The 15,797-nt window shown below is 29.4% G+C and overlaps 1 protein-coding gene and 1 non-coding gene across 2 annotated transcripts in view; one reads left to right on the top strand and one right to left on the bottom strand.

Moving 5' to 3' along the window:
• The first annotated feature begins 773 nt into the window (after window positions 1-773).
• Trnai-uau (transfer RNA isoleucine (anticodon UAU)) lies at window positions 774-865 on the top strand. Its single transcript is given in 2 exon segments — window positions 774-811; window positions 830-865. It is a non-coding gene; the product is annotated as a tRNA-Ile (tRNA).
• Window positions 866-4,144: 3,279 nt separating this feature from the next.
• Window positions 4,145-15,797, bottom strand: part of LOC129957512 (probable helicase with zinc finger domain) — a 43,821-nt gene continuing 32,168 nt past the window's right edge. The window contains exons 14-16 of the mRNA XM_056069848.1: window positions 13,449-13,524; window positions 7,705-7,894; window positions 4,145-6,764 (exon numbers count right to left, since the gene is read on the bottom strand). Of these exons, the coding sequence (XP_055925823.1) occupies window positions 4,397-6,764; window positions 7,705-7,894; window positions 13,449-13,524 (2,634 nt within the window). The 3' untranslated portion in view covers window positions 4,145-4,396. The remainder of the gene's footprint in view (window positions 6,765-7,704; window positions 7,895-13,448; window positions 13,525-15,797) is intronic.

The raw sequence follows: 15,797 nt of genomic DNA, 5'->3' as shown, positions 1-15,797 counted from the left end.
AGTCAATAAATGGGAAAATGATAGTATGTTGAAGAGTGTTAAAAAAGCTGTGTAACGATTATTCTTGCGATCATCTCACGAATTGATTAAACTCTGTTTAGCATCTACATTTCTTATCAATATAGAAAAAAAAATTCATTCATATATAACAAGATTTGATGAGATCAAACAATTAAAGGTTTTTGAAAAGTACAAATGTCTTTCTGTTACCCACACTGGACTATATGCAATCAAATTGTAATAAACTTAGCGATTTCCTTGCGCAGTGTAGCCGATTTTTATGCAGTCTTCATATTTCGGGTATAATGATTGCTATATTTTTAGCATAATTGAATTTATATTGTTTCAGATTAAAATTTAAACACCAATGTGTTTTAATGCAAATTTAACATGATACATCGAAAAGATTAAAAAGAAAAAAAAAAATCTACCCGGTGATGCTTTATTTATTCCTACAGGATTTTATTAGTTGAGAAAAAGGACCATTGACTTAAGAATTATTCTCGGCTTATAGAAATCACTGATTTTTTTTTTCACTTTTATTGAAACTACATTTTGATATCCATTTTAATGCATTTGTTTGCGACTTCTGTTAGTTTTATTTTTATTTAAAGGGTTTCGAAATGGGGAATGTGTCATATTTCTCTCGCTTAAAATAATTTCACTCTTTTCTTCGTAACCATAATATACATTTCGGAAAAAGAAAAAAAGTTCACATATAATTATTGTATATGTATGGCTTTATATAGCCTAATTTTTCTTCACATCCCGAGTCCCCAGTGGCGCAATTGGTTAGCGCACGGTACTTATACAACAGTACTTGTGAGTAATGCCGGGGTTGTGAGTTCGAGCCTCACCTGGGGAAGTTTCTTTTTTCTTCTCCGCTCACCATGATTTTCCCATTAGAAATCTCAGTTTTATATAATTTAGTTATTAGTTTACTGTTATCAGTTGAAAATCAAGGGTGTTTTTTTTTTTTTCCAAATCTTGCAAAGTTACAAATTTGCCCAGATTTAAACATCTCAAGAATTAAATTATGTATACGATAAATATATAAAAAATAGCTTGAACTTCTATAAAAACATATGATTATTTGTTTATTGCTGAATTTGCTTATAATCCTAGTTAAATAAGAAAATAATTTTTATCTTAACACTTAATTTTAAAAGGAATGTCCTTTTTTTTAGACTTTCTGAGTTAAATCATCAAAATTATAGAGTATAATTTGATTTGTGAATTTTGCAAAAATAATAATAATAATAATTCTCCATTAAAAGTTTTTTTAAAATTAATTCTATTATCACATGATAAAATTCATTAAATCTGAGTGTATAATTTCTTTGAATAGTATTTTTAAGATTTCATCCTGTGGTCCTTGTTTCCCGTTGATTATTAGCAATATCACAGACAAATAAAAAAAACGAATCATAAAACTTTCTTATTGCTTATTTTCTTTATAAATGCTTTGTTATAACTTTAAAAAAAATATGTTATTAAATGTTGACTATCAATATATTTTCGTTATATTTCAAAAATGTTTCGCCTGATCTATAAGCACATGGCGCCATCTTTTGACAATCTTAGTAAAATTTCTATTTTTGAGGACAATGATATGGATTTCCACTTTCTCTTTAAGAAGTGGATGAAATTTTATTCATTATTATTACAAGAACCCTAAATCAGTGGCGTCATTTATATAGGTGTGGAGAATGTGATATAAAAAGTATTAGCAATCTGGAAGCACAAAAATTTGTTAACAAAAAACTCGATAGTTGATCTTTTTTTTCCCTCCTCTTTCGCTGGTTTTTTTTTTTTTTTAAATCATCTAAGAAAGGCAAAGCAAGAAATTAAGGTTGGCGTCAAAAAAATTAACACCGAGTGATTGCAGGCATGAATTCTCGTGCAAGGTGACAAGACACTATGGCCTGTGGTTCGCTGTACCGAGTATTTGAATAAACGTAAAATAAAGAAAAGCACACATATATAATGTAATGCTTTCTATTAATAAAACATATCATATTAAAGTTGATAAAAGTACATTTAAAATCTATGTGCTTAACTTCCTTTAGTTTCTAAAGTTTAAGATTCATATTTCATAGTTATTAGTTTAATGAATTTCGCAATCAATTCATTTCTGTATATATATTTTACAAAATTCATTCAGAAAAGCAATTTTTTGCACAAATATGTGAATTTAAATATATTTAAAAGAACATTAGCAGGTTTCTTCAAAGATAAAAAAATAGTTTGATAAAGAATCATATATGTTTAATATAGTATTTTTAAATTTTAGTGTAGGATAATTATTATATGCATTGCTTTCAAAAAGTTATACTTCATCTTCGGTAATTAAGTCCTCAAACTTATTTTTTCAACTATATTGTTTTGAAATTCAATCAATTTTCTATATATAAATCTTGGATTCCTAGCAGGTTTGTATTCATCCCATTGTATCAAATTCCATTATGTTTGAAACATAAAATTAAATGAAAGTATTTTCCAAACTTTTAAATTCATAATTAGATATAACAAAAAATGAAGTATCACTGGCTCAACTCCACTCCATTATGTCAATGATAAAAATAATAATAAGTAATAAAGTTGCATAAATAAAAATTTCAATTAACAATTATAAATTTTTCTACATTCATGAAAACCAATTTTATTTATTATTTATTTACTGTTTCTTTAAATAAAAATTTTAACTCAAAAAACAAAATTAGATAGCAAAAGCTTTATCTCTCAAAATTTGTTTTTTCCCTTCCCTAATTTTTTAAAACTCCATGTGGCAACAATTGCATTTCTGTGTAAATATGTTTACAATATACTATGCAACATTTCTTTAGACCTTTTTTGCACTTAGTGAGAAAGCATTTACCACTTTAATAAAGAACTACATATATTATTTAACAATTCTTTTATAATATAGTAAATTGATTTCTTATTGATAATTATTTTAATTTTTATTCATTAACCTTTTTAATTAAACTAAATTTTAATCTTTATTCATAATTCTTTATATCAATTATTTAAAAAGGAAAATTCGGTTATTTCCTTATCTGAACAACAAATGCTGAAGGAGAAAAATAAAAAAAAACATTTTATCGCAAATCTATAATATTAAGCTTAGTTTTTCACTGATAAAACAGGACTTAATCAAGTTTCTTCAGCTTTTACCCTGAACTGGAATATCTGCCTTCAGGAATAAATTAAAATTCTTGCATTCATGTATATTTGAGTTGATTATTGAAGAATTAAAACAAAAATATAAGTATATTCAAATAAGTGGGTAATGCTCTTCGCTCAATTGCTGTCTTTATTTTCGAAGGAAGTAGAGATGGAGCTAAAAGAAGTTTTTGCAATATTTTATGTACAATGTTTTCAAATTTTTTTAATCATTTGCAGTGAAGATAGAATTGTTCTCTAGTTGTATTAATAAAAATGAAAGAAAACTTCTATTTTAGACATACACAATTATCGAAATATGGAAATCTACTAACTCCAATAAGCATGAAAAAATAATTCTGCAATTGGTATTGAAGATGAAGAACACATTAATTAGACAGATGAAGGGGGGGGGGGGGAATCATAATATAAAATCGGAAAACATTTAACAAAGTACAGAACTCATGAAGCAGAATGAAACATTTTTTTCAGACTATCTCTAAAAAATAATAAATAAATTGGCAAAAGGCATAAAAGTAGTTTTAAATTTAAAATATTATCAAGTCATCATCATTAAAAAAATACTTTACGTTAAAGAAAAATATAACAACACTGACAGTTTATGTAAGCTTTGTTTCAGAGAATAATTTAAACATAAAATAAGCTATAAGATTTATGCTCAACTTATATCTTTAAACTAATTCTTTTTTTAATTATTATTAAAGAGAAATAGAACATTAATTTTGTTCTGATAAGACTTAATATATTTATTTTTCTGCCTTGAATAAAGAATATGGATGGTTTGAAAGAATGCAAATATATTGTTTGTTTAAATTTCACATTCAAATTGCTGAATAATCTTCTCTATCCCTGTTTAAGTGTACAGTCAGAACAATGATTTATATTAGTTTGACTTATATCTTAAATGTATAAAAGGCATCAAAGGTATTAATAAGAAAAAATAATCACACAAAAAATATTTCCTTTAGAAATTTTCTTTAATGAATAGAAAACACAATGAGAACTATGTACAAACGTCACACAGCGATACTACTGTACATGAGACTTTCGATCGCTACAGAACATCAATTTGATGAAAATATTAAACATATATAGATTTTAAAAATTACATTCCAGTAAAACATATTTTGTTCATCCACAACAATAATGCACTGTTTGTTTTATCTTATGTACATAATGCATTAAATGAGCTAAAGTTTTATACACCATGTCACTGTTGAGGAGATCTTAAAATCTTGGCATACGTCATACCTTCAGACGAGAGTTGAGGATAACGTAGACCAGACTCATTGTTTGACTGGATATTGATATCATACATGAAAGGTGAAGTAGGCGTTGTGGAATTCTCCGCAGACCGAGCAGTAGGTTTTCGAATAACTTTTGATGATGGTTCTTTGCCAGGAGACAAAGCAGATAAAAGATCTGGTATGTCTGGATAAGACATGGACAGAGGACCAGCAGTAATGACTCCACTGTTTAAACTACCATTATTAGTAGAGGATTTGTCTTCTTGCTTTTGAATTTCAAAAGGGAAGGATTGATTGTTATCTCCTCCATCAACTGCACTAGAAATATTTCTTAATCGACTCAAATAAGATGTTTGAGCATTGCTTGATTCATCAAATATTAATGGACTACTTTTAGGCCATCCTTGCTCAATAGGAGACATCTTAAAATCAGGTGAGGACCACATACGACGAACATTATCGTCAGGCCTTTCAACCTCAAACCTTCTTCTGGCATGAAAAGGACTTGACAATGAGGAAAAGATATCTCGAGATTGCATAACATCACCATTGGTCATCCTATTCTCTACTGGATTTCCAATTGAAAGCTTTGACATCTCAAACAAAGGAGCCTCATGATTAGGATTCATGCTGTTGTTGATACAAATATTATTTTCCGACTGCCACTGGGGAGGAGGATTGTTCAACCCAATCTGAGGTTTGGGCAACTCTTGTCGATTCAAATCCCCTCCACCAAAAATGCCGGATTCAAATTTATCAGTTGGGAAGATACGTGGCATAGAGAAAGGGGACATGGGCACTTCCACTCCAAAATTTTCTGAATTATTAAACATTTCTGGTTGAGAATTATTCATCTGGGGTACAGGTCTGGCTGGGAAAACAGACATATTTCTCATTTGAGACAATTGTATCTCTTGCATATTTCGAGATGGTGAACAATACCTTCTATTTGCCAGCTTCTTCTGATTATTCAAATGCATTTCCTGTAAGACATCCTGATCCCTTTTGATAGACACTAACAGTAAAAGAAATGTCCTTGCTGCTGCAGCTCCTTCAGTAGCTAACAAAAGTTGTAGAAAATTTTTGGTCTGCTCTTCATTATCCAAGAATGTAGGAATATCTGTGCCTGTAGGAAGTAGCTTTTGGAGAAGACTTAACTTTTCCACCAAGGAAGTCTGAACTACAGAATAATTGGCCAAGGGAACATCAGGTATATTTGCATTTTGAACAGATTCGTTTGTATTGGGCCACTTCTCAACAGCAGGAGGCATAAAAATAGGATGATTATTTGGAGGTTCAAACATTGTACGAGAACGATCCACATCATTTACTACACCATTCATTTCATTGAAAGGTGTCCTTCCGGGATTTGGTTCTTCATACGAATTAAGAGAATTGTGCATTTCTGGTTCAAATCGAGACTTTGGTGTAAGAGGGCCCCAAATACCATTGACTGGAGGCTTGTTATTTCGCATCTGATCAGGAAATAATCCCAAGTTGAATTCATTGTGTGACATGCCATTTTTCATAGGTCCATTGGGCAATTCATCTGATTTTATCATATTAGGAATCTTGGGTTTCTCTTCAAAATTAAAATGATTCTGATTATTTTGCAAATGGGTTGCATTATCTCCCCCCTCATTAAGAAAATGGAAATTGTTCATATGCTCCATACGATTCATGACAAGACGTTTCATGTCTTCAGCTTCATTTTGGTTGTGTTCTTCCACAGGCTTCGCAAGTGGTGGTTGCTTCCCAAGTGCAGCATATGGTAAACACTCATTCCTTTTAATAGGTCTTCCTAGTCCATTTTCAAATTCTTTCATCTGAGGGTTAATTTCTATTGGACCTATATTTCTTTGTGCATTCATGATTTTGCGTGGGAAAGCAGCAGGTGGCATGCGTGTTATGTTTGCAGGTCGCTGTTGTGGTGGTGGCATTGCTGGAGAATTGAAATTATAATTTTGAAAAGGATTTGGTTGAGTTGGTAGAAGGGGTGGAACAAGACAATTTACATTTAAATAAGGATGTGGGGCAGGCATCATGGCCATCGTTGGTTGTATCAAAGGAGGGCCTTGAAGAGGAGATGGTACAGAAAAAAACAGCAATGGCTGAGGTGGTGGTACATTTGGGAAAAAGTTCTCATTTGCAGATGAAGTGACTGGAAGACCATGATACATTCGACCAGGCACAAATTCCAATGCTAAAGGATTGAGAATGAAATTTTTCTTTAACTCCATACTATCCAATTGAGAGCGTAATGAGTCCCATGTAATTCCGAATAAACTTTGTTCTTTGTGACAAGTGAAAATGAACTTTTCCCACAGTTTTCTGGAAATGAAAATCAGTTAAAATATGCAAAAATAAATTTCAACATATAAATAAAAGCTAGTAAAATGCCAAAGGATGAAAGCAGCATAATTACATCTCTGCACATGAACCAGAACAATTTTCAAAGTATTTTGTAATTTGTTTCATATTTTTAATTCAGAGTGATTTGCCAAATGTCCTAAGTATGAATATTAACACATTTTTGGAATAGCTGATCAACTTCCACAATCCTTAATCTAGTTATTATCATTATAATTATTAAGTTGCTATAGAAAACTTTAACAAGTAAATAAAGTTTGCATTCTGATGGGATTTCCTTCTTTCTGATATAAGTACCTGTTTAATTCAAAAATTAAATTATCTTTTTAGCTGTTTTTACATGAAAGTCATTAAATAAATTTATATTTATATTCACCTTGCCTCATAATGACTGCTTTATATTTTGCCTGTTTCCGTCATTAGTTCAAATAGCAAGATTAATGGAAGTATGCTACTTTTTTTGTACATTTTTAACTGTAGTAGTAAATAGCTGTTTAGTACAATTTTATATGTTAAAAAAAAATCTGCTTTTAATTGATCACTCAATGCACCTCTTGTTGTTCCCATTTTAATATTTCTAAGAAATTCATTTTTAATTATGCATAATCCTATTGTAATCCTTCGCAATATTAATCATTATTGCTTAACTGCATAGATATTAATTCAGCACTTTTTTTCATGCTTTTACAAGCTTTAATTTAGCATAATATTACAATAAACTTTTCAAGATTGTTTATTTAAATTTTAATAAAATTCCTTAATTCATTCTACATTTATTGTATATTTTATCACATACGACTTTTAATATATCACTCCTCCATTAATTTTAACAAAATATATGCACACTCTTTTTCAACAAATAGAGTGCTTGTCATTTAAAAAAGTAAACATTATTACTTACCGACATTTTCCAACTGAACACAAAGATACTGGATCTCCAACAACTGCCACTAATGATTGAGCTCTTGTAATGGCAGTGTTCAGTAATCTTGCATTAGATAAAAAACCATGATCTAAATCCGATTCAGCCTTGGAGCCACACGTTTGTCGTGTTCGAACAGCACTCAGAAAAATCACCCTGAATTGTTTTCCTATGTGGGGGGGGGGAAAAAAAAAAAGCTTCATTTTAAACCTATATATGTGTTCAGTGATATAAATATAGATGAAAGGAAAAAAACTGAATGCTTAAAACTAATTATAAGAAACAAAAAAGTAACTTTTTACATGTGACAAATTTTTTGTAAATGCATTAATTAAATGTAGTTGAAATTTTCCTTCACAAAATACATTTATAACTCACTTGTGGTCTAAAACATTAGTTTCTATAATTTATATTATTCAAAATTCTTATTAAAATGTTATTGTCTCATATAGGATATGCATGAGATGGTCCAAAAGAATAGAAAATTTTAAAAAGAGTTATAATTTACAAGCTATCTACCAATACCAAACAAGCTATGAAAAATAACATCTTTTCTATATCATTCACAAAGTTGTACAATTTATATCATAAAATGTCCAGAACTCAATAAAAAATTTTACTGCGAGAATTTACACATGGAATCAAGAGAAAAAGGCCTTGGGAGTGATTTTCAGAAATTTCAGCTACTGAAATTCCTTCATTCAACATTTTTTAAAAAATAAAATTAACTGATTTACAATGCAGTAAAGGAAGAAAAAATTATATACATATGTATTTACACATGCATGTGTGCATATAAGGTGTTTAAAAAAAGGGGGAACAACTGTTTATTTCTTTAACTATTGCAACTAAACATATACTTCTAATCACAAAATTTCATCAAATAAGGAAACCAAACATATAAAAATACTTTGGCATCTGAAAAGGGGCAGAATGAAAACTTAGAAAATAAATTGTTACATGGTCTCCATAGTGGAAAAATGTAGGTAAATAAAATGTTTCTTTAAAACTCATTTACATGGATATAGTTTTATGCTTTATCTGTAAAATTTACTGAAATATTAAAAAGCAAATTTGTGGATTTAGACGATTTTTTCATACCTCTAAAAGGTATTTGAGTAAAACTATTGACCAAGATGATTTAGTAATTTTCAGGGGGATATATACATATTACAAAAGATTAGTCAAATAGGAAAATCAGAAAATAATATTTATTAACATTCACTAAATTAAAAAAAAAAATGTTTATATAATGCATTAATTGAAGAGCTCAAAAAATCATTCAAAATACACCCTTTTCATACTTTTAAAAGGTTGCATTCCTTGAACAATGCACTTGTTCGATTGAGTTTGTTACTTGCGATTTAATTGAAAAGGGTTTTTTTTTTAATTCATCATCATTCATTTAATTCATCTGTTTCTGTTTTCTACAGAGCATGTACTGCCAAATTAATTCAGTCTTAGTTTAGATATAATGCCAATCAAAAACTAACTGAATATATTGATCAATATTCAGCATATTGTTGTTCAAAATGAATTGAATTAAAGATCTTCTGAAAATAAGTCAAAATGTCAATTTCTGTATTTTTTGTATAATACCTCATGCTATCCTTTCCTTCTAGAAGAAATAAAGATCTTGTAATTTACAATCACAATTCTATTAATAAGCTTCCTAGAAAGATGTTGGAAAATTGCAAAGAGCGATACTTTGATACTTTTAAAAGGATTGTTTATAGGTATTCTGTAAATAATACCTATAAACAATCCTACTTACAGGAATATACTGTTCCTTTAGAAAACCTAATATCCAACATAGCATTTTGAGAACAAAGAGAATTTTAATTTCTTTTTTCGGTATTCCACAGAAGTCTTGCTAAATGCATCTTTCTTTCTCTTCCAATCAGAAGAGCAGTAGTAAATGAAGTAACTGTTGAGTGTTTTTTTCTATGTCTCTTCGATTCATTCTTGCTTATGTGATCGTACAATGTTGTATTGCTTTTGTGCTCGTGGTTATTAAATGTGCTTTTATGTGTCACATGCCTCCTTTTTTGGTATATAATTAATCAGCAATCACACAACATCGGGTACATGTCAATCCACTGATATTTTGAAGCAAATTTCTGTTAGGTTTTATTTCATTGAGCTATCATAAATTTTCAATTCTCTTCTTTATAATGTCAAAGCTACTGATATGAACTAATCAAAGTAGCAATAATCAAATTAGCAATACAATATTTCTTATTAATGTATACTAGATAATGTATTACTAGACAAATATTTACATGTAAAAGTTTTTCATTATTGAATAAATTTACTTTTCTGAAATAAATGATTCCATCTAAATTAAATTTAGAAAAACTTGAATCATAAAAAAACACATCTCTGCAAATTTTGTAGACAGAAATTTTGTGTGTGTTTAGGATGAATATAAGGAAAATATTTTACTAATTGGAACTTTACACAATGAGATTCTACAAAGATTTAATTTTTTTTTTTTTTTTTTTTTTTTTTTTTTTTTTTACTTTGTTATAACTTTTACAAAACCCAAATATTTTTATAAAATTGCCCGTCTTATTTAATAAAATTTTGTAACTGGGTGTATATATTTCAGTGCAACATTTTAAGGAAATAAAAATCTAATTCACTTTTTTGGGGACACTCTGCATACATTAAATTCAAACCTCACATAATGAGCAAAATAAAATGTAAAAAAGTGTTTACTGCACAAGCAATGTTTGAATAAAAAGCAGCAAAGAGACAATGTGACATCATATGCTGGATTGGTTGGTATCGGTGTGTGGTGAGCACTTGTTTTAAGAGAATCTTTATATCTACATGTGGAAGTTTTGACTGAACAGTGTTGTCGAGAACAAATTCCGAGGGGTGTGAGCAAGTGCCTATGAAGTCTTGATTGATGTGATTTTTAACTAAGGTCAAGATTATGGGACCACAGATGCATGGAAATGACACTGAACTGCTGGGGAAAGTACACAAACAGGACCACAGAAATCTTATAGAGCTGCATGCTGTGTCATAGCAAAATGCAGCAGAGGAGACAAATCAGGACAAGGTGAAATATTAGACACAAAAGAGCAACACCTTTCAATGAAATAAGAACGATGCTGAAAACATGGAAAAGTACTTCATCATATGTTGAAAAGCGTCAGCCTAATAAGGCAATAGCTATACATTCTACTAATTCAGTTAACAATAATGCTGCATTTTGTTTCAGCCAAATTTTAACGCATAGCCAATGTCTTTAGACTATTTTCTTGTAATAAAAGCATACATTATAAATAATAAATTACATTATAAATTTGTTTCAGTATTTCTTCCAGAATCGAACAAATTGTTCCATTTTAAATTTCTATAAAAAAATTGTTTTGCTTAATAAGTGTTTCAATTAATAAGTAAGATTAGGGATTGATTTATGCTCATTACGCTTGATTCCATTGCATAAGTATAGTTTTGACATTGCAGGTTAAATGCCAATTTCACCAGTAATGGCTACATATTAATTACTAAAACTCTCGATATGTTAATCACAATATAATATGACAATGAATATAGCACTTTAAGCCAAAAAGTGTTATAAGGCACTATAAGAAGGCAAAACCTACAATATAATATCTTTCTTGCTATGCTTATAGTAATTACTTTTGTAAGTAACAAAATTTACTGAACATCAACATGTCAATTAAAATTTATTCACGTGGATGTAACATAATTCAGTATCATAAGCTGCAATTATCTTCTTCATATCAATTATAGCACAAATACAAAACACTCTACCTATTGTTATTAGTTTCAGTTTGTTTGGTGTCTCAGACATATATAGAAGGAATTCTTAGTTATCTGAATATACTGATGTGCAAAAATTAAGGACTAAGTCGAAAAATCAGCATATTAGCAGAACAAAGAGGCAAAGTGGACTGAAAGACCAATCAGGAGATAAACTAGGGTGAATCAATGGAAAGATAGAGATATGTCAAAGTGTGGCTGCGGAATGATCAAGATTACCCGCAGCATTGTTTCACGACTCTGGAAAGAATTCCAAATTACAGGAACAGCAGCCCGAAGGTTCAGCACAGGTCATCTATGGACAAACACACCAGTGAGCGAAATCGCTAGATACATGGCGATTGGACGACTAATATCGTGTTTTACTATGGCCAAGAAGCTGTACAGTGTGAGCTGTTTGCAAGACGACCTGTATAGTACGCATCTTTAGTGCATGCTCATTGGTGAAGGTGTTGTCTGTGGAACACCAGAATTGGATAGATAATCTATGAGGTTAAGTGCTCTTTACAGATGAGAGCCAATTTAGTCAGAGTAGCGATTCTGGACACATACACATCCAGAGGAGCAAGGAACTGCAATAACCCCCTCCAATATCATCGAAAGGGACCAGCTTGGAAGTCATGGTGTTCTCATTTAGGAAGACACCATGCTTGATTGCTGTACCAACCTTCACAACTTTGAAGGAGGTACAGTCACCGGGAGCTGCTATTGTAACAAGATTCTCCTTCCATATGTGTGTCATTTTAGAGGTACTATGGGTCTGCAGTCCTTTCTCATGGACTGTAGTGTGCCACCTCATCACATAGTAACTATTGGAGAGCTGTAGGACAGTGAGGATATTGAACGCATGGACTAGCCAGCAAGGACTCTGGTTCTAAATACCATCAAGCATATATGGGACTTTTTTGGGAGACGCTCAGCAACATGTAACTTACCACCAATAACAATTTAGGAACCCCAATTGGTCGTATGAGAATAATGGACAGCAATGCCTCAACAATTCATTGACAACCTCATACTCAGTATGACTAGGTGATGTGAAACCTGCATAGAAGTTAGAGAAAAACACATCCCCTACAAAGGCTGGATATTTTTTGCTGGACCCTGTCACATGGATGTTTCAGCCTTCAGCTACATTTTGCTCCATGCTACTTTTTAACTTTTTGGTTTCTTTTTTGGTAAGTTTTGCTTACATTACTGCTCATATGCCTTGGGGGATCTTATGGTATTATTTGTATTGATTTGAAAAGCTTTTGCATAACATTACATTGAAAAAAACCATCTCATCTTTAATTTTTGCACCAGTGTATACTTTGGGAGTGAAATTTCGCCCTTTAAGCAGCAAGTATATATGCTATAATTATAGATGACTACATTCATTAGAAAAAGCTTAACTTTCAATACATCTTACAACAGAAATGTTAATACTCTAAGGCTTTTGAATATCTTGTAATAGCTATACAAGATCTCCTTTTAAGAGTGAAATTCATTTCTTAAAACTTAGCAGTATAATTTACATAAAACATGTTAACGTTAAGAGATAGCAGCATGACACAATTTTCTATTTAAATAACAGATAGATCTCATATAGTCTATATCTAATTTTTATAATAATGTATATGTAAATATTAACAAAAAAAATTGCAGATGAAGTCAAGAGTATAAGCCATTCTTTTGCTCATTCTGTTTATATTCTGTATAGAAAAATAATTTTTTTTTTTTTTTTTTTTTTTTTTTTTTTAAATTCGAAGCTGATAAAATGTGAGGATTCAAAGCTCCAACCAAAATAAAAATCAAGACTTGAAGAAAATGCAATTGTTATAGTTATCTCTTCAACATGAATGCAATGGTACAAGTTTTACTACTGAAAAGTCTATTTAAACTGAACAATATTAACTACTATATACAAAAATAATAAACACCTTGAACATTGAGAACTCTTTCAACTGATACTCCATGAAGTTTCTTCTTCCTTAATTCTGCTCTGATTCTCACAACCTTTAAAATTCATTCATTAATATTAATAATTTTAATTACTCATACAACAATGATAGTTTAACAGGAATAAAATATTAAAACATATTTCAAATTCAATGCGCAAATAAAAAAGATTTTTTTTAATGAAAATCATGCATGATATACATTAAAGTTAAATAACAAAATTTACTGAAAATGCAAAAAATTTCAGAAATAACATATTTTAAGATATAACTTGAACAATTTGATTATCCTTTGAATTACTTTTTTTCTAAATAACATGCTTATCAAAAAAATTCTAATTAAAAATTTAGATTTTAAAAAGGAATAATAAGTAAATAATCAACCATTATAAGAGAATCTATTTACTTAAAGATTTTCACATGAATTTCTCAAAAATTAATAGAAATACTCTGACTAACAGAAACAATTCTTGGCATTTCCATGAGAAGAAATCACTATCACAGGAAACACGAAAGGCAAACAAAAGAAAACAATTTCTTTTTAAATGAAAAATGTTTATAAGACAAAACCTAATTTAATAATTAAAGCTCTCAGCTTAAAAATAGTTAATTAAAAAATCAAACAAACCAGCATTTAAGACAGTAACCAATCATCATCACCTCACAAGAATAATTATATTTATTGCTCTTAAGAAGCTAAAATGGTATTAATGTAGTAACATTTATAGACTTTGCATATTATTTGTTAACTGCAAGATGCAGAATGTGACATGCATGATGAAAAAATTGTTCAAAACCACTACAGTGCAAACCATTGGATTTAAAATGACCAACTTAGGTAGGCAGTTGTTAGATATTCACTAAAGAAAGCGTTCTCCAATTACATTTTTAATAAAAAAAATCAAAATTTAAACATTTTCCCATATTAATTTTAGAGAATATTATTGCATAAAAAAAATAATCTTACACTACTTAAATAATATTTTAATAAATTTTCAATGACATTTTACTTTCAACAATTATTTGCTTTAATTAAAAAATTTTGAATGCCTTAAATATATTTTAGGGAAATTATTTTAGTTTCTGGGTATACATTCATGCACCCTATGATAATATTTAATACTTATTTTTATGTAGACATCTTTGCTAGTATATAATTAAGTAAATAAACTAATGGTAAAAGAATTAAATCTAAGATTAACATGCTACACTGTTTTGGATTAGAGGCTTGAATCTCTTTAAAAATTTTGTTCACACGTAATTGAACTTCTTAGAATTTAATAATTACAGCCACAAGATAAATTATTATAGTTGTTCCTAAATAAAAAAATAGTAACAAACTATTCAGGATTTCTTATAGTTTAAAAATTATCAAGGATTTAAGTATTTTTAATTATTGAAAGGATTTTCAATGCCCAATCTAAGAAAGGCTCATTTCACTATTGCAGTTACTTCCACATTAGAATACCACAAAATATGATCAAAAAAAATTTTATCCACATGATACATTACAAAATGCTTCTGAAATATTTTAATAAATCCTTATAAAAGTTTGTACAATTATTTTTTTCTGACGGAAGCTGAATATTTACCCCCTTCCCTCATTTCTTAATTTTAATGTTTTCTAAAATATTTTGGAAGCTTTTGCCAGGAGTATTATCTTCATAACACAGTAAGATTTAAAATATTAACAATGCACATTTTAAATGTTAAGTTATTTTTTCCAATTCTTAAAATCTGCTATTAATTATAGCCGCAAAAATGGACATACAAATGCAACTGTGTATTTATTATTTCCATTAGACGATGGAAAAGCATATGTAAATATAGACAATAATCAAAGTTGTATGTAAGATTCCATATAAAATGAATAAGAAACCAAAGATGGGAAATGTAAATGTGATGTTGTATTACTTATTTACATATTATAGTGAAGAAAACTTAGGAAAAACAATTTTCTTGGACAGGTAATGCCCAATATTCAAAAAAGATTTTCAATTTTAGAGTAAAAACAATATAAAGTGTCACCTATCCCATTTATATGCCTATATTTCTAGATTTTTTTATATGACATACACTTTTTCATCTATCACATTTACATATATATAAAAAAAATGATTTTTAAAAACAATGGGTGCAAAAATGTTTAAAATCATCAGACTTTCAAAGTAAAAAAAAATGTTTGATGATTATCAGGGTTTTCCTTTGTATTAAAAAAAAAACAAGTTATTGGCAGCTATTTACATTATTTCAATCAATACTATAAGAGATAATTATACTGTCATTTCAACAAATGTATGGGAGGAAGTATAAGACCTCTGGACTTGCACT

The sequence above is a fragment of the Argiope bruennichi genome, chromosome 2 (genome assembly GCF_947563725.1).
Source record: "Argiope bruennichi chromosome 2, qqArgBrue1.1, whole genome shotgun sequence".
In the NCBI taxonomy this organism is placed as follows: domain Eukaryota; kingdom Metazoa; phylum Arthropoda; class Arachnida; order Araneae; family Araneidae; genus Argiope; species Argiope bruennichi.
The sequence above is the reverse complement of the archived record's forward strand: the minus strand, read 5'-3'. Positions and strand labels throughout refer to the sequence as shown.